The following is a 19,757-nucleotide window of genomic DNA, read 5'->3' on the forward strand; positions in this document are numbered from 1 at the left end:
TTCACTGAAATTCTCCAGGACAGATGGAAAGAATAAGACTAGCGGGTCCACCACCTGCTGGGTCCCCTCATTTAACTCTGGTCCCCACCAATTACAGAAAGCATTGACTCTGATGGTGGTTTTCAAAATATGGTCCATGAGCCATCAGCATCACTCAGGAACTCACTCAAAATGCAAATTCTCTGAATCAGATGTATTTTGGGGGGTGTGGCCTGCTATCTGTGTTTTAACAAGGCCTCCCAGGGATTTCTGACACACACTTGAGTCTGAGAACCTTGAGGCTATGATCTTAGGACATGCTTTGAGGTTTTTGAGAACTATGTCTCCTCTAACTGAATGGCAGGTCCTAAGCCCCTGCTGGGTGCAGTAGGTACTGAGCTCTCCTGAAAGGTTGTCGTGCCTAGAGAGAAGAGGCACAAGTCCTGAGTTGGGCAGATATCATCTCCTACAGCAGGACTGGAAGGGAGAGAGGTTTGGTCAGAAAGACTGGTCACAATGAGGAATGATTCAAGGCCTAGAAATCGTTCCCTGATACTGGCTACAAGTAATAGGAGGGAAGGGGACACAGTATCTTTGTACTGTTGCAATCTCCTGTGAATCTATAATTATTTTCAAATAAAAAGCAAAGTAATAATAATAGCAGCAACAGCAATATGTAAGGTGTTCTGCATTTCCAAAGTGCTGGCCTGTCGAGTTCACATCTGACTTGGAAGAGAAAAATAATTAGCTGTTCCCTGAGTATGAGTTACACCCATCTGTAGTATTACTCAAATTTTCTTTGAAGCCCTTTATAGAAACAGACATGTCTGATAAGTTGATGATAACAGTGTGTCTTACTCTACACATTGAGGCATATTCTTACACTTCTTGAGTAGGTGGTTGCACTTCTCTAAAACGCTTTCTAGGGATGTATACAAGTAGCATAACTTGCACTTAACAGAGAATTAGACTGTGTCTGAACAGAACGTTCTTTCGTAACCCCACTGGGCTGGAGTTTGAGACATCCCACACCTCTGGGGCAGGGAAAGAAAAGGAGCCCCAGCTTTGTTTTAGCCACAGCATGGAGACCACCCCCCTGGGTGCGTGTAACCAGTGCGCACCTCTGATTCCTCTTTGAACCATCTTTAAGTGCTTGGAGGCAGAATGAGACCATGCATGTTTAAAGACCAAGTTGGCAGCAACGCAAATCCTTTAGAGGAACTGTTGTTGCCTGTATTAGGGGAGGAAGAGAGTTTAGCCAGATCGCTGGCCACTTATTAAGTGCAGTAGTTCCATAGGAGATGCGAGTATGAAATCCTAGCCTGTCCTCTGGGGAAGGAACTGCCAGCAAATGCCAAGAGCGCCTCCACTTTCAGTGACAGTATAAAGATCACAAAGTCCAGAAGCACAGATTACCCTGTTGTAAGATTGCGTTTTTGTTGTCTGGAGGAAGTATGAGGCTCCTGAGAAGCTGAAGGAGAAGACCTATGGAAAGATCACACTGTACCTTTCATTTCATTGTAATTATGAGCTGAAATGACCATTTTCAGATCTAGTGAAGCTTCTGAGTCCAGTGTGCTGAGGTAGTTATCCCAACTCAAACACTGATAGGGAGGTGTGTGAATTTTTTTTCTCCTAGTCAATGGAGATAGATGAAAGATTGCTGTAAATTTCTGGGGCAGGTGGCAAGCTGGTTTACCGAACGCAAGGCGATGAGAACCTCTGGCTTACGGAAAGTAGCATGAATTAATAATCATTTAATTGGCTCCTCCATTATGTTGCTGGTTTGGGAGATGGAAGTTTAGATGGAGGGGCTGTCAGTGGTACTTTAGCTAAGGTTTTGACGGTTGAGACGTGGAGGTGGCGGCTGCCTTTGGCTTCTCCACAAGGAGTAAATGTCTGGCAGCAGCCAAGGCCCTCGGTGGGCTCACCTTGGGACCCCCACAAGGTGGAGGATCCAAATGCCACCCCACCATGAGGAGAAGAAATGCAGAAGAAAACTCCCAGCAACATGAACAGCTCAGTGCGTGCCCAGGAGCTCCCTGAGGGGGAGCTTTGGCACAGATCTGCCAGGCCAATAGCCTCATTGGTGTGTTGAGTGATGAGATTAATTTTGTTTGTGAAATATAAAAACTACTTCCAAGTACTGTAGTTTTTTGGGAGGACAAGTTGATGTCTTGGCTGATAGTTGGAGGAAGCAAAAACTTCTACTTTATTTCCTATTTTTCTTAAACTTTCTTTTTCATGACTCAGCAACTCCATGCCTTACCTGGCTTCAGAGTTGTACAGACCACATCACCAGATGACAAATGGGTCATTAAGTCCACTGGTGGTCTGTTGTATCGTGAGTACATCTTTCAAGCCTTCTTTGGCCAAAATTTCAGTGACTCAGATTTTAATTCATTAGTGAGGATTGGAATTGGAAGACTGGTTCTATCAGGTGACATTATAGAGGCTGTGTTTTCAACCATTCTTGGCCATTCTATAAGCTCCCTAAGTTTATACTATTCTTACCTCTTTTTTAAAGTAAGTCACTTCATACATGAAACTTTATTCGGCTTGTTTTAATTATTTTGTGTGCCTAGAACTTAAGACTATTTTTTGAAAATTGCAAGCAAAACCTGCATGATTTCAGGTAGGTGCTCCTCTTCTCCCAACTTCCTCTAATTAAGTATGACAAGAGGGTACCTTTTTAAATAATTATTTTTAGAGGCTAAATACTTTCCAAATATGTTAAAAGCATGAGTAATCTGGAAGTTGATGTCTCTATGCATAAATGATCCTTCCCCCCCACCTCCCCACCCCCTCCCCAAGGAAGCCATGCCTCGACAACTGTGTTTCCTTTGGGGATAAAATTATTTTGCCTCATGTATAGAGAATAAAATAGTCATGAATCAGGTCTGCCTCTCTTAGTATTTGTCTTTGTCAGTTGTGGTGGCCAACCCATCACAGTTCAACAGGAAATGGTGGCTTTTGGCCTAGAAAGCCAACTTCGAATTTTTCGTACCCTATAAGGAGGACATGCCAGTCCTTTCTGTGCCTCATCAGCAAGTTGGGTAGGACAGCCATAACCCCTAACAAGCAAGGCTTTTTCACTCCTTATAGAAAGTTGTGTGGCAAGGAATGTACAGCTCACATACTATCAGGTTGTGGTAGGGGTTTGACCCACCATCCCACCATCACTGTTCCATCTGCCTAGCTTTATAGAGTATGAAATCTGTAGCATATGCACTTCTGTGGTTCCTTGCCACATTTCTATCCCCCCTCCAAGTGCCAGGAGCCCAGCATGTTGCCTGTGGAAGATTCGTTGAGTTTTAACACATATTTTTGTATGATACAGCTGCCAAAATGAGAAAATTGCTTTAACCAGCAAAGTTAAAAAAAAAAAAAATACCACCTGATGTTTTGCACAGTATGGATCCAAATATCAACGTTTTCATGGACAGTTGAATTTAAATGCTGAACTATTTAATTATAATATTAAGAATAATGTAACTACCTGACAACCTTAGAAAATGGGAAAATGGTCCATGATTCCATTACCTAAATACAACAATCATTTTCTTCTAGTCTTTTCAAGTACCTGTTTTTTTCCATAGCTATATCATGGTGTAATGCACATTTTATCTTATTTTTTCTTCTGATAAGCGTTCTCAGTAACTTTCTACATTGGTTCACAGCTATCATTCTTAATGTCTCTAGTATCCAGTAGAGGAAGCTATACCATTGTTTACTTGACCATGCCGTGATATAAGAGACCTAGATTGTTTCCAATTCATATTGTCATTATTATAAAAACCACTACAGGTAGTAACCCTTCAAGTTGTTTGACTTTATGTTGCCAGTATAACCCAAAAGTTCCAGGCACTGTTTAAACTAAGGCTTGTCTCTGAAGTGTATGTATTTTCAATTAACTACTGTGATGTCATAGTGGCCTTAAAGTGACCAGTAATTGATTCTTTAAATAATGTTTCCTAGACTGTGACATCTCTCCTAGAATTTAAGTTAAAGTTTAGAGAAGTCTTTAAAGCAGAAAACCACAGTACTTTCTCTCTTGGTATTCATACAACCTCATTCACTTAGGCCTACAATGTATGCTAGTGACAACTAAAATAGAAATTGATTTTGAGACTCAGGCCCTTTTGAAGTAGTTCAGAGAGAAGCAGCTTGAGGAAGCCTCAGACTGTGGCCTGTAGTCAACCTTCATCCAGCATGCCTGTGGAGAACTTGCACAACTGTTTGCACGTCTACAGAAATTGTGTAAAAAACGTCGGTGCCATGTCTTGATAGGGATCAATATTGTAATGCCTGGGGTTAAGCTAGGAGGGGGGCTGTCAGCCTAGTTAACCTAACTCTTAGGAGCAGTCCCCACATCACCCAGGGAAACACAATGGGATTGTAACTGGGTGTTAATGGAATCTATTACAAGAGTGGCACAGCTTTATCTTCAGGGAATGAGCTAGTGAGCTGCAGGTGGCTGATGTCCACTTCTAAACAGATGAGATCTAATAAACAGTGCAGGGTGTCCAGGATAGAAGGGAGATGAGCCCCAGAAGTTTTTACACCAGTGGGTTCAGTGTTTCATATAATAGCAGGGCTGATGTGTTATTGCAGAGAAAGAGGAATGAGAGAGAAAGTGCTGATTTTATTTTTTAAAACACTTCATAAGACACGTTAGCTTGAGCTCACAAAGGAAGGTTTAGAATTCCAGAGCAGGGCAGCCTCGGTGGCTCAGCGGTTTAGCACCGCCTTGAGCCCAGGGCGTGATCCTGGAGTCCTGGGATCGAGTACCACATCAGGCTCCCTGCATGGAGCCTGCTTCTCCCTCTGCCTGTGTCTCTGCCTCTCTCTGTCTCTCTTTGTGTCTCTCATGAATAAATAAATAAACTCTTTAAAAAAAGAAAAAAGAAAAAGGGTAATAAAAGTTCCCTGCTCCGTGCAGGGGGAAGGAATAGTGGCTTCTGAAGCCAGAATTCTCACCTCTGTAACCTCATCACAGTTCACTGTGGATGGCACATTGAAGGAAGAGGATGGACTCTGGTCAGATGAGCAAGCTGACACCACACTCGGCTACCCAGTGTTTGTCTTGCAGTTCCCAGGGAGTAAGATGTGTTGGCTGATCTATCCTCTGCTCATCCACTCACGCAGCCGTGCAACTGTGCAATAGACCACCTTTCCAAAGGGGGTTAGTGGCAAGCTGATTGAGAGCATTTACAGGATAGTGGTATGGTCCCATAAGAGAGAGTGCTGTTTTAGGTCAGGCAGACTAACAAAAATTGGGGACTGAGTGTTTGGAATGGCATCTCTATCTTGGTTTGCCTCTAGTGGAAGGAAGAGCAAATAGCAGCTCTTTCCTAACTCTAAGCACAGCCGTATTCAATGCCTATAGGTTGCAGGTGGAAATGGGGAAGGGGAAAGGATGGCTATAACAAATAAGCATCTAAAGTATCTCCTGATGCTTCCACTCACCCCATCAGTAGAATGCATTTGAACTATTAATATAGAGAGGATAACCAATAAGCAAAAAATGAAAAATGGAGAAAAAGGAACCTTCTGGGAGTGGGGGGCATTTAAGTCCCTGAACCATTAGTTAAGGACTCCTGTTGTGGGAGTGTTCAGGTAGGAGCCCATGACACCGTGAGGCCGGAAACCTGCGACATGGGGTTCTTTGAGGAGCCGAGAGATGGGAAGTGGGCCGTGGGGAAACTGGTCTAGAATGTTACAGCACCTAGTTAATCGGCAGCCAGTCCATCACATTAAATATCCAGCCGTCATGTATTACCTTTCAAGTGAAAATGAATAACTCCCATTAAGAGCAAAATGGGTTTGAAGTCGATTCGAGACAGATTAAAGTACTGTTATGAATGTGTGTGTTGGGAGGAGGAGGGGTATGTGTATAAAATGCTTGTCCTTGTACTTTTTAAATAATAGATGCCCTACAAACTTATGTAGACCAGGTTACCAAGATACTGGGGTTTAAAGGTCACAAGATGTGCATTCTGGGAAGAGCATCAACTTCCTGGAATATTTCCTGCATTTAGCAGTTTTTTAAAAAAATTATTTGGGCCTTATGATTTTAATGAATAAAATTGATTTTCTAAAATTGTTCATTAAAGCACACATCTATAATGACAGCATCTTGGTATCCGTGTCAGAACAGATTTCAATGTTGAGTGTAAAGTAGAAACACAAGCTAGGTACTAGACTGGGTGAGACAGGCAGCTGTTTCATGAAAGGGCAAAAATTAGGCTTTCTAAACCAGTGGCCTCAATGCTGGTCAAATTATTTTTCAGTGAGGGGAATGGGTATATATTTCTCACTACCATTTTCAGGATTTTAATAATCATTTTTAGCAAAATTACGAAAAATGAAGTTGTATCCAAAATAAATGAACTAATCTTCAAATACGGACCAGGTTTTGGAATAACCACATCTAACCATTTTGGGATTTGTGTTTACACTGGAGAAACCCTATTTATCCTGGTTAAACCCTTAACCCAGCAGTTTTTTTCATCAAAATCTTCCAGATCCTTTTCCAGAGAACTCCTCCTACCTATACTTCTGTACCCACTGTTTATTACTTAAGTCTCATGTGACTCTCCTCACTAATTAGTGTTTTGTTTTGTTTTTTTTTGGTAGAATGGGGTTTGTTTTGGGTAAGCAGAGAGACCTTCCCCCTTACCACCCACTCTGAAGACAAACACTGGTGCCTGGAGCATTGGCTAGATTATAAGTTGGATTCATGTCCTACCTGTTCCATTCTCCAATTACTTTTTCCCCAAAGCAGGTTGCTAAACCCAAACTTGATTTTTTCCCCCCAAGTATTTGTATGCAGATATCTGTGTGAACCTTTCTCAAGTCACATTTATTGGGTCTCCTGTGATGTGCTGTGCTGTGATTCCAAGCACTGGAACAGTAAAGGTGGGAGCACATAGTTGATCACCTCTGTGCAAGCAGAGTGTGTCTGGTACTCAAGTTGACTGGTGGTCGGCAGAGCAACTGGTGAGACTCTCCCATCCACTCCCAACCCTACTGCCCTCCATGGGCCAGCAGGATGTGTGTTGTTTGGGGGAGGTCAGTACACTGAATTTAGATTAATCCACCTCAGAGCATTTTAGTCCATTTCTTTATCTTTCTTCCTTAGTGAGGAAAGAGGAACACTTGCTTCTTTTCCAGCATGCTTGAGAAGTCAGCCCGGATGCTCATCCTACTTGAATTTTGGTGTTTCAAGAAAATCCTGTGCTATAAATGAATGTTGATTTTCACCCAACACAAACCCTCTGGGAGCTGGCCTGGCCTGGCTGCTATATCGCATCTTCTGCTTTTTCTTGCAGCGTCGTCCAGCCAGGCAGAGAAGGAGCTGACAGATTCTCCTGCAACCTCCAAACGCATCTCCTTCACAGGTAGCTCGGAATCTCCTCTCTCTTCAAAGCGACCTAAAACATCAGAGGAGACCAAACCAGAGCAGGTGAGACCAGAAGGGGCCTTGCTGACGGTAGGGGGGAGGGGAGTGTTTTAGACACCAGCGGGAAACAGACTCTTGGGTGGGTGGGCTTGGGGCAGACAACAGGCACTGATGGGAACTGAAGATTCAGCCCGAGGGGTGGGTGTGTCCCCACAGATGTACCAGTGTCCCTACTGCAAGTACAGCAACGCCGACGTCAACAGGCTCCGGGTGCATGCCATGACGCAGCACTCTGTGCAGCCCATGCTGCGCTGCCCCCTGTGCCAGGACATGCTCAACAACAAGATCCACCTCCAGCTGCACCTCACCCACCTCCACAGCGTGGCACCTGACTGCGTGGAGAAACTCATTATGACGGTAAGGCAGCCAGCAGCAAGACCCGTGGCTTCTCTTTTCCCAGAGGTCAAAGGTGACATAGGAGCGTGGACAAGATCCTGTGTTGTTGGTTGAGAAAGCCAGTATAGAGTTGGAGATGTCAAAAATGATCCTAGTTTTGTGACCTTTGTTCTTCTGTATCTTCCTTAAACGTGGCACACCATGGTGTGACTGTGGCCAACGGCATGAATATGTTTGTGTTCTCCACTTTCCCTTATTATCCTCCCTCCTGGTCTGGTGCAAGGTCTAGATGAACTAACCATTTACATGAAGAAACTGTTACTTGGACTCTCCAAACTTTCATAAGTAGGTTGTGTTCTTGGTTGCTCTTAATCTCATTTCATCCTCACAACAGCCTTGGTTAAGAGTTTGACCTGTTTACATTAACAGAGAAAATCTAGACTCAGAAAAGTTGGCTAACTTGATGGCACTTGTAATGTCAGAGTTGAGATTTGAACCCGTATTTTCCAACTCTGAGTGTGACCCTGTAATGTGAGAGTTTCTCAAGTGGATACTTTGATTCTCAGAACAGGAGGATGGTCAGTGGGATAGCACATGTTGATTCATGGATAAGGGCTTTGCATTTTGGACGTGATGTTGCTGCACCTATAAGTTTACCGTAAAGATTTAAATCTAATTGTACTGTGAAGACTTTTCAAAACACTACAGGTGGATACATTCCTGCTTTTCTCTCTGTGGTAGGGCTGCTGTGCAAGCCCATTCCTGATCACTAGTGGAAAAACTACCAGAGAATTACTATTCTCACCTCTAACTTATTTCAACAATAGAGTAATAAGTTAATTTGATTGCCTTTTTGTCTGAAGATTCCCAGAGAGGTATTCTTTCTAGGGAATTCCATGTTACAATGTGCAGGTCACAGATACATAACCTCTAGGCATTTCCCATTCCATTTGATTATGCAAGATTAATGAATAATGTTCCAAGTAATGTTTAGTCATGAGGTACATACAATCGATAATGCATCCAGACAACTTTAGCAGCCATTGGGAAACCTGAAGGTGACCTAGCATAAGTTTCATTTCAGAAATCTTTTCAAGTATAAATTCACTTTCCGTGGATATTTTCAGATAGATTGGTGAATATCGTGAGAAGATTGTGAGTGGAAACCTTTTCCTTTGATTGGATGAGTTTCTATAGGTATTGGCATTCTCACCAGCCTTGGAAATAACAATGGTTATTTCTCAGGCCTCGTCATACTTCCCACCGATGGCCTGGAACCACAGGACCTGAAGGAACAGGAGATGTGGGAAACATTTTCAGTATCTAATGACATTTTTCTTTTGCTCAGCTGAGTATTTCTCCTGTTTAATATAAATCTGGTCTAGGAGATGTGGGTTTATAGTAATCCGTGAGCTTATATTAAATCTGTGATCTATAGTAACTTGAATTTATAGTAATCTTTTTGGAGACTCCAGTGAAAGTGATTCTGTAGCCTTACTGAGTTATTCTCTGCACAGTAAAGTTGGACAAACTCTGTTAAGACCACCACTGAGGATTCTGCATATACAAAATTGTGTGTACAATGCCAGGGAGCTGAAGAACACCTTCAAATTCATATATGGAACCAGGCTAATAAATCCTGTTCTAGAAGAATCCCTGACAGCATAAATATGGAGGAAAAATGTACTCCCTAAAGAGGTTACACTTGGTACCTTTTACTGAAACCCCTGTGTACCTCGTGTACCTCATCTTCCCACAGCAAATAACAGGAGAGTTTTCTATAGAAGTGGAGACTTTTACGTTTTAAAATTTTAATTACAGTATAGTTAACAGGGTTATAGTAGTTTCAGGTGTACAATATAGCTATTCAGCAATTCTACATGTTAACTCAGTGCTCAACACATCATGATAAGTGTATTCTTAGTCCCCATCCCCTTACCCCCATCTGGTAACCATTAGTTTGGCCTCTATAGTTAAAAGTCTTTTTCTTGGTTTTCTTGGTTTGTCTCCCTCTCTTTTTTCCTATTTGTTTTGTTTCTTAAATTCCATATATGAATAAAATAGTATTTGTCTTTCTTGGATTTATTTTGCTTAGGGTTACACTCTCTAAATCCATCCATGTTGCTGCAAATGGCAAGATTTCATTCTTTTTTGTGGTTGAATAATATTCTGTTGAGTATACATATGACATCTTCTTTATCCATTCATCTGTTGACGGACACTTGGTCTGCTTCCATAGTCTGGCTATTGTAAATAATGCTGCAGTAAACATAGAGGTGCATATAGCCTTGCAAATTAGTGTTTTTGTGCTCACTACCCAGTGGTGGGATTGCTAGATTCTATTTTTAACTTTTTGAGGAACCTCTATACTGTTTTCCACTTTGGCCACCAGTTTGCATTCCCACCAACAATGCACAAATGTGCCCTTTCCTCCACATCCTCGCCAACACTTTCTCTTACGATTTTGATTGTAGCCATTCTGATAAGTGTTAGGTGGTATCTCACTGTGGTTCTGATTTGCATTTCCCTAACGATGAGTGATGTTATGCCTCTTTTCATGTGTCTGTTGGGCATCTGTAGGTCTTCTTTGGAGAAATGTCTGTTCATGTCTCCTGCCCATTTTTTAATTGGTTTATTTTGCGGGGGAGGGGGGAGTGTTGAGTTCTCTAAGTTCTTTATATATTTTGGATACTAACCCTTCATTGGATATGTCCTTTGTAAATATCTTCTCCCATCCAATAGGTTATCTTTTGGTTTGTAGATTGTTCCTTTGCTATGTTAGAAGCTTTTATTTTGATGTAGTCCTGATAATTTATTTTTTATTTCCCTTTCCTCAGGAGACATATCTAGAAAAATGTTGCTACAGCTGGTATCAGAGAAATTACTGCCTGTGCTCTCTTACAGGATTTTTTTAAAAAGATTTATTTATTTTAGAGTGAGAGAGAGTGTGCAGTGGGAGGAGCAGAGAGATGGAAAGAGAGAATCTCAAGCAGACTCCCCACTGACCTTGGGGCTCCACCCTGACATTATGACCTGAGCCAGACTCAAGAGTCCAACATTTAACCGGCTGAGCCACACAGGTGCCCCTCTCTTACAGGATTTTTATGGTCTCAGGTCTCACATTCAGGTCTTTAATCTGTCTTGAATTTATTTTTATGTATGATGTAAGGAAGTGGTCCAGTTTCATTCTCGTGCATATTGCTGTCCAGTTTTCCCAACACCATTTGTTGAAGAGACTGTCTTTTTCCCATTGGGTATTCTTTCCTGCTTTGTTGAAGATTAATTGACTGTATAACCATTTCTGGGTTTTCTTTTCTTTTTTTTTTTTTTTTTTTAATTTATGATAGTCACAGAGAGAGAGAGAGAGAGAGAGAGAGAGGCAGAGACATAGGCAGAGGGAGAAGCAGGCTCCATGCACTGGGGAACCTGACGTGGGATTCAATCCCGGGTCTCCAGGATTGCACCCTGGGCCTAAGGCAGGCGCTAAACCGCTGTGCCACCCAGGGATCCCCCATTTCTGGGTTTTCTGTTCTGTTCCGTCGATCTATGTGTCTTTTTTTGTGTGTGTGCCAGTACCATACGGTTTTGACTACTACATCTTTGTAGTATAACTTGAAGTCTGGAATTGTGATACCTCTAGTACTTCCTTTTCAAGATTGCTTTGACAATTCAGGTTTGTTTTTTGTTTTTTTGTGGTTCCATACAGATTTTAGGATTGTTTTTTCCAGTTTTGTGGAAAATGCTGTTAGTATTTTGATAGGGATTACATTAGATTTATAAATAGCCTTGAGTAGTATAGACATTTTAACAATATTTGTTCTTCCAGTCCCCTGGCATGGGATGTCTTCTCATTTCTTTGTGTTGTCTTAAGTTTCTTTCATCAGTGTTTCATAGTTTTCAGAGTACAGGTCTTTCACTTTTTCAATTAAGTTTATTCCTAGGTACTTTATTATTTTTGGTGCAATTATAAATGGGATTATTTTAATTAGAAATGTATACATTTCTGAAAAGTGTGCAAATTATGGGAAATGCACTGATCATAGGAAGTCACTCTGCTAGCAACAAGAGAAAGTTGATGGATTCAGAAGCAAGTTGAAAGTTATGAGAAATGTAATCATATAATAGTTTCACTCTTAAGGGTACATATAAGGGTGATTTGCTATTCTCTATGTGAGAAGATGGAGTTACTGCATGGCTGTCAGTATTGAATTGGCTTTTCAAGCTATGTGGATAGTTTGCAGTGAAGTGAAAAAGCATTTCCACCTTGATCCTTTAGTTCAGCAGGAAAAGATGAGCAACCAGGGTTAGAGGGGAATTTGTGGCTGTAACTTAGGGTGAACCCAGAATCCTGTTTGAAGATTGCAGTTTGCCCTAATGAATCAAAACAGATGTCACTGTTCTTTCTTTGGAAAGTTTGGTGTTAAAATGGAATTTTCAATTGTTTTACAACTAAGTGATTATAATAAACTTGTGGTTAAAATCATGCCCCTGGAGGGTATTTTACTGTAATTTTATTAGAAAATTGGCCATGGGAAAGTATTCGTTGGGCTTTCTGACTATACATCTGCTTGTTCCTGGTCAACTGGAGTGGGAAACTCTGAAAACGGCATGATGAGAAATGCCCCTCAAATCAGAGCTCCATTTTTAAAAACACATCATCATTAAGGAATAGCCAGTGTATGGTCATTCATCCTGCAAGAGGAGAAAGTTATGTCTGCTTTGTCCCTGAGTGGCTAGGATGAATGGCAGTGAGAGGAGTGAATTCTCCTTCCTTGCCAACTGGTTTGACTGTTAGCTGTGGTCACCTGCAGAACAGGAAAAGCCAGAAAAACCCAAATAGACAATTCTTGGTAGACATCGGGTATGTCCAGGGTATCTAAAGCTATAAATTCTGATAAACATTTTCTGCTGTCTGGGTCCAAGGTCACAGGATTTGGCTTGAATTGGGTTTCAGTCCTTCTAAAAGTAAATTTCACCCTGATAAATGGAAATAGATTACTTTCTACACAATGTCTTTCCGTTCAGTTGTAAATGGAGAGTGTTTTGAGGAGGCTTCATTTAATAATACCTTATCAGACAGCTTTCAGGAACCTGCAGTGTCTAATATGTCTGTTGCTATGGTAACAGCTGCTTGCTTATGCTCTGCATCTCATATCTGTGTCTTCCATGGGCCCCCTTCTCTTTACCAATGAAGGGGCTTGAAAAATATTCTCCACTGGGAACAATTGCAGCTCTGGTCCCTCCACTGTGGAAACTGCACCCGCAGCACTTCATTCCGCTTGGCCTATGGAAACAGACCTCCAAAGAGTGTCTTTATATACGTCATATGAAAGAAGGAAATCTATAAAGCCTAAGGGCGATGAGACAAGTGCCCCTCCTGACCTAACCGAGCAGGCTGCACCAGTGTCAGCTCCACAGAACTCTCACCTACTTACAGAGAAGTTAAGAGATTTCAAATTGCCAGTGGGGACTAGGAGCCGCTTTTCTGTGCCCTCATTTTCCTACTCTTTTGGGGAGGGGACATGGTTCTGGCCCCTACATAAGAATGGAAAAAGACCACCTATCATGCATTTCAATACTCTTAAATTATTCTAATTGATCACTATCCTTCTAAGTGACAGGACATACCACTGGGCTCCTGGAGTATTAATATAGGGGAATTATTTTTGTTCCTCAGTCACTTAACAAAATATGATCTCATACTGGAGATGGGATGGGTTCCTAAGCAGCCCAGGAACACCGTTTTTCTGGCCCTTTATCTTTTCTCCCTTTGGTAGTTCTTAATTATCCTGTATTTTCTGACACACACACATTTTCCTTCTCTGCTCCTGGCCCTGTACCCTGCACTGCCTGCAGTTTTCTCTCTCCCCGCCCCCCCCCCCCCCCCCCCCCCACTCAGGAGCAATAGTTTATCTCCTGTGATTTTTTTCAGTCATTTTCTGTGCCTCCCTGTGCTCTTACGCCTGTGCATCTCTGAGTTCCTGGGACAGGCTGGCTGGCTGGCCCCCCCCTCACTGGGGCAGCGGGTAGCCACTAGCCCTGGGGCTTTTGCACCTGCGTGGGTACCGCTCTCACTTTGTCTCTATCTCAGAGGAAGGTAATGAAAATAATCGGGCTTCATTAATTCCAAGCCCTGTGAGATGATAGCCATTTGGAGCCTGTTTGCCAATTAGATGGTCTAAATTAGAAGTGACCTTGGTATACTGCCACTGCTTGCCTCTCTGAGTCTAATGAAGCTTTTCTCTCCAATCCATTCTCCTTCTCAACTCTCTTTTCTGTTGCCCTGTTTGTATGTGTGTGTCAACTGCTCCTGTGTTTCCTATTCTCATGCTCACCTCATTATTATTAATATTATTTTTGTCTTTCTCATTCATAGTTTTAAAACTCTGGTTAGGACTGTGTTGGTTTCTGGCTCTGTAGGGTTTTTTCCCATGAGTTTTAGGTTAAAGAAAAAGGATAGACAATCACATAGAAGACATTTAGAAAGGAAACAAGCAGAAAAACTAGGCCTTCTAACCTCTGTGGTCCAGTGCCCAGCCTGGCACATTTGGAAAATAGTAAAAAGGGAAAACAACTTTGAAACCCTGCTGCCAAGAGGTGCTCTGGTTTGCTGGCTGCAGAAAAACAGAGAGCAGCTAGCAGGCCCAGCGGCTGGCTAGGTGCAGAAGTGCACAACCCACCTTCCACTGTAGCCTTTAGATACACCACTAGCTAGAATGTTTAGCTCTGGAAGCAGTTGGGTTTTAGCTTCATTTTTTTTAACCTAACCATTTCCTTACAAGGATGTAGAGACTGGCCAGGTCTGTATCAGGACAGCCTGTCTGAGGCTTTCTCTTTTCCCTTCCACCTGAGGTTCTTCATTCTGTTGATTTTCACTGAAAAGTCAAGGATGTGAGGCTTTCTTGGGAGTCTAGGTTTTGGCAAATGAATTTTTTCACTTGGAATAGTGAGCCTTTTAGAAGGATACCCTAGTTAGGTGAGCAATGTCAAGTAAGGTTGTAGGGATGAGGGTCTCAAAGAAACTAGATTCAACATATTTTCTAAGAAAATACCTTTGCTCTCTAGCATGTGGAACACATTGCTTGTATCGATCTAACCTGAGACAAGGTGGCCTTGAGAAGTCAATTTGCAGGGACAGACCCATGAGAACTTAGCATAGTATATGTACCTCTTGACTTCTCGGGGTGCTGTATTTGACCACTCCACATCCAGGACAGGAAGAGATGAGGGCTTCTTATAACTCCAGCTGCTTTTACCAAGAAAGATAAACACTAGTGGCCCCTCCCAAATGTCATAATGGGACCAGACCCATATCCAAGCCTCTTGGTTTTAGAAGGAGTGTCTTTGGGGCTTTAGGGTCCACTGACCAGATAGAAACCTGAAAGGCATCAAATCGTAATCCAAAACAATGATGAACCAAACAGCGGTAGGAACCTAGGTATTTATGAACTTAGGTCACCTCTGGGTGACTAAAGATCGTTAACTTGAGTCCATGGATTTTCCCTTAGGGAGCCTGTGATTTCCTGAAATTATCTACAGTAGTCTCTGTGTGAAAGTATTTCTTCAGGTGTCTGCAGCCTTCATCAGATTTTCTGAGGTTATGATCTCTGGAAGGTTAATTATTCTGGCTTGTGAGTTTTTTGGGCATAAGGACAGTGTCTGACTGTATCTTACAAGCATGTAGTATAGGGACCCTGTACAATATATAGTGAATGATGGTCAAATGGATGGGTGAGCAGAATCACTTGAGGCCCCTCCTTCTCAACACTAAGTTGTTTTGAAATTGCTTAAGCTTGAAGACTTTTAGTATCAGTGTGGAATGCTTTTATTTCTATTGCTATTTATGAGAACTGTTTATACTTGAAGATTTCTAGCATCAGAACTCCACATTTCTCTTACATACATGAGACCTGTAAGTTCGAAAGATACCAGAGCTACTGTTTCCCAACTCTCAGCACCCCAGCTCAGATGATTGTTTTTTTTTCCTATATTCCCATCGACTCTGCATACTCTGAGAACATATGTGGCATCCAGAAGATTACCATGGAATTGCCATTTGCCTGGCTAAGGCCAGTCTTGGAAGACCCAAATTCTGAGGAAATAATGGCTCTAATCAATTGAATTTTCTTACTAGAGCAAGGTTTGTTTTACTTTTGGTTAAACGTTTTTAAAGATTTGAGAGAGAGAGATTGTGTGTGTGTTTGTGTGTGCGTGCGCGCGTGTGCACGCATGCAGTGCATGCACATGGGGGGTAGGGACAGAGGGAGAGAGAATCCCAAGCAGACTCCTTGCTGAGCACAAGCCTCACCACGGAAGACTTGATCCCAACACCCCAAGATCATGACCTGAGCCAAAACCAAAAGTTGATCACCCAACCAACTGTGCCCTGTGGGTGCCCCAAAAGTCTGTTTTAAACAGTCCCAGGTCCCCTCTATACATTGAGTATTGGGGACATAATTTAACATATTTTATGTTTACAAGTGTACAGATTAAGAATCCATCTACATGGATGGTATAGTGAAATGTAGAAAGTATAGTTGTGTGTATCCATTATATATTGTCATCTGGCCAAACCTGTAACTTTTTGTTTGGCTTCTGAGCCTGGGATGGAGTAGAAGTGGGGAGAGAGAAGACAGAGGGAGGAAAGAGTGTTTCCATGCATGTGTTTTCTTTGGAGAGGAAGGTGATGCCATCCAGTTATTGGAGGGCTTCTGAGCTTTGGCCACATCTGGGATGGCTGTGGTTATGCTGCAGTCAGGTTGTGTCCTCTTGTACACCTACATGCTCCAGTGCACCTAGCGAAAGGGAAGGTCTTCATAGAACTGTGCTTAGTACACTTGAGTGACTGCCTTTCCCATGACCTTCAGCTGTCCATCAGATGCTGTGGCTAGAAGAGTCTGAACCTTCCACACCATTTGGTAACCAGATAGGACTGGAAAACAAGGGGGATGCCAAGGCAAGTGTTGAAGGAACTCCATGTTTGGCAACTCTCCTTTTCCTTGGGGAGCAGAACTCCTCCATGAGCTGTTGGCAGAACTCTATGGCTCTTTACAAAACCTGCAAAGTTTGAGTGAAAAGCTTTGGAAACTCATGGGAGAGGCAGGCCTAGACAAAGGCATGGGAACTTTAGTGTCTGAGGATCACCATGGGGCCCTCCAGTAGCCTGTGCAAGAAAGAGGCTTCCATTCTCAATCTCTGTTGAGACACATGTGCCACCAGAATTTCTAGATCCTCAGGATTCCCTTTAGGGACATTCCTTTTTGCCCCCTGGGAATTTCTTGCCCATCAAAATTTTATATCCCTTTTAGCCCCCAGAGGGAATTTGGGTACACTGCAGATGAGAAGATGCAGGTAGATAAAAGTAATTACTTAAACACATATGGGGCAAGACTTACAGGTTTGGAGGCCCAGATTAAGATGCAGAGGAGCATGTGAGGTTGATGATTATATTTCGGGAAGAGTTAATTGATGGAAGGTGAAGGCAGACAAAGAACCTCTGCTTACTGCCTTCTTGAATCCCAATCAGGAATTATGATTAAAGTCGCGGCGAGACAACAGAGGGCTGATGAATTGGTGTCTTTTTTTTTTCTTTTTTGCCGTCATTCACACTTGATTGACTTCAACCTTTCAAGTGCAAAAGTCTCTCTTTTCCATTATTATTCATAGCCATCTGAGTTTTTCTAATTAAAGTGTATGAAAACAATTACTGATCCGTCGTACTGAGTCTGTTAGAGGGGATGTCTGCCTTACTGTAATGCGTATAAAAAGCCCACAGTTTTCTATAATGATGTGCAGCTGAGGTGTTAGATAATTTTATTCTTTTTTACTCTGTAGGGCTTTTTTTTTTTTTATTTCTCATGATTCATTTTTCATAATTCCTAAAGATCCCTGGAAAGGACTGATCCTGCAGCTACAACCGAGAAAGGAGGTGGGGGGGAAGTCTTTTTTCCTTTCCCTTTCTCCCCCTCCTGCCCCCAACCTCGTGCTCCCCCTTGGCTGAGGACTATAAATTAATCGGTGACCTTTCACTTCTTGGATTCCCGCTGGACTCCCCAACCATACTGGTCAGAAATGCTTTCTATTAAAAAGAAAATAGATGGAATGAGTTTGGCAATCTCTGCTCCATTCCTAACGATTCATCAACAGCTAGCCTTAACCAGCTGCTGACGAGCTTTGTGTGAGGGTGCAGATGTCTGTGAGCAGGAATTCTCTGTCACACACATTCACCTGCCATGCACCTGCTCTTCAGAAACACGAGCTTTCTCAGAACCTTTCTCCATAGTGCCTGTTGCTTAATGTTTGTACCTACAAGCATCTGGGTTGCTGAACCCCTAAATGTACTGAGGAGTTACCTTTTTGGTGTTCATGGGGACAGCTGTCTGGGTTTCCCCTAGCACTGGAGCCTTTCACCGATGCTTCTAGGGAACATGTCAGCAAGCTATTTTGAGCAAGTCCAGGATCTTCAAACCATTAAAAATTAATACTAATTTATTTAATTTTGAGCAGTAATCTAGATGTTCCAATCTTCGCAACAGCAAGTGAAGATATTATCAAGATACCTGAGTTTGATGGGAAAATTATTCCTTCAGGTAGGGCTGGACACCATGTAGAAAGGTTAGTGGTGTGAGTGAAGTTTCTGTTCAGTTCATTTCTCAGACTGTCATCCAACAGGAGACCATTTCTTATTCATTTAGCAAGATCATCACCTACTAGCCCTCCACCCTATAGCAGGCAAAGGAATATTACTTCTTTTAAAATGAAGAATCTTTAATTCTTATGTTGAATTTGAGGGCTGCTTATCATGTAAATGTGGAACAAACGATAACTTCTTCAGACAAACTTCTGGCCACATGTCAGAGAAGCCTAGAGAAAAATATCCAAGGATCTAACCTGATCCGGGCTGATTCTGGAATTGCCGTATTAGCAAACAAACAATAGCCATGGTGAAGGTGGGGCTGCCCTAATGTTAAATGCTGTGCAGGGTACCCTTTGTGGCTGGGACACTGGCCAGATGCTCCCTCTGATGCTGAGCACCTCAAGCAAAGATTCTAGAAGAAATTCTGGTTGAAGTGAGCTGTAAGAAATGTTCATTTGCACTCGATCTAGCTTCTAAAGGGTTACAAAATGTTGTTTCCTGGATAATCTGCCAATGTGTCTGCGTGTCCTTAGCCTTCTCTTTGTTCTCTTCTTTTCTTCTTACCCTTTCCTTCGCTCTTATTCCCCTCCTCTTCTTGCCTGAATACATTTTGAAAACAGTACTACAATGCTCCCTGCTTCAAGATTACAGTGTACTTTACTAGGTATGATTTAATTAGGGCCCTTATTATGTTTTCAGCAGCTTAAGGTGGGCCTTTCAACTTATCTACCTAATTGGTTGCACAAGAAGTTTCACAGCCCATGACAAAACATTGTCAGTGATCAAAGTCAAAATTCTGCATAAAGGAAAAATATTAATAATAAGATTATTCTTCAAGTGTGCACTGCTAATTATGTCCAGAATGTAACCGTAGAAACACTTTTGACTGATGTGAGCTTTGTCTAATAAACATGAATCTTCAGTGAGCTATGAAAAGTGACACTTCCAGCTTTACACTGGTGAAGGCTAATTTTGCTTATTAAATAATTTTTACACATTTCCCTATTTTGTGTCTCTTTCCTCTCCATTTGACTCTCCTCATTTCTCTGCCTCTTACTCCTCAGGTGACCACCCCTGAGATGGTGATGCCCAGCAGCATGTTTCTCCCAGCAGCTATTCCAGATCGAGACGGGAACTCCAGTTTGGAAGAGGCAGGAAAGCAGCCTGGTTAGTGTCATTCTTGACGCCTAGAAATGGAAACAAAATGAAATATTGGGCCAAAATATTCACTGAGCAAGAGTGCCAAGAATCCTTACAGTCCTCCTAAGGTGAATGTAACTGATTAAGAGATGAGGGCACTGGTGTCACCTACTTTATACTTTGGTTCTTGGCATGTATTTG

General features: G+C 42.2%; 1 protein-coding gene and 1 long non-coding RNA gene across 35 annotated transcripts in view; one reads left to right on the forward strand and one right to left on the reverse strand.

Annotated features, from left to right (window-relative positions):
* Positions 1–19,757, forward strand: part of ZFHX3 (zinc finger homeobox 3) — a 527,663-nt gene that overhangs the window by 491,350 nt on the left and 16,556 nt on the right. For all 32 annotated transcript variants that reach the window (XR_013374931.1, XM_077888804.1, XM_077888884.1 and 29 more), the window contains 3 exons: positions 7,314–7,447; positions 7,601–7,801; positions 19,481–19,583. Coding sequence is in view for 31 of the 32 variants with exons in the window: in XM_077888804.1 (XP_077744930.1) it covers positions 7,314–7,447; positions 7,601–7,801; positions 19,481–19,583 (438 nt within the window). In the remaining variant the exon portion in view is untranslated. The remainder of the gene's footprint in view (positions 1–7,313; positions 7,448–7,600; positions 7,802–19,480; positions 19,584–19,757) is intronic.
* LOC144308513 (uncharacterized) overlaps positions 17,589–19,757 on the reverse strand; it is a 137,492-nt gene continuing 135,323 nt past the window's right edge. For all 3 annotated transcript variants that reach the window (XR_013374978.1, XR_013374989.1, XR_013374996.1), the window contains one exon: positions 17,589–19,603. This is a non-coding gene — a long non-coding RNA (uncharacterized LOC144308513). The remainder of the gene's footprint in view (positions 19,604–19,757) is intronic.

Source organism: Canis aureus, chromosome 3, assembly GCF_053574225.1.
Source record: "Canis aureus isolate CA01 chromosome 3, VMU_Caureus_v.1.0, whole genome shotgun sequence".
NCBI classification, from domain to species: Eukaryota; Metazoa; Chordata; class Mammalia; order Carnivora; family Canidae; genus Canis; species Canis aureus.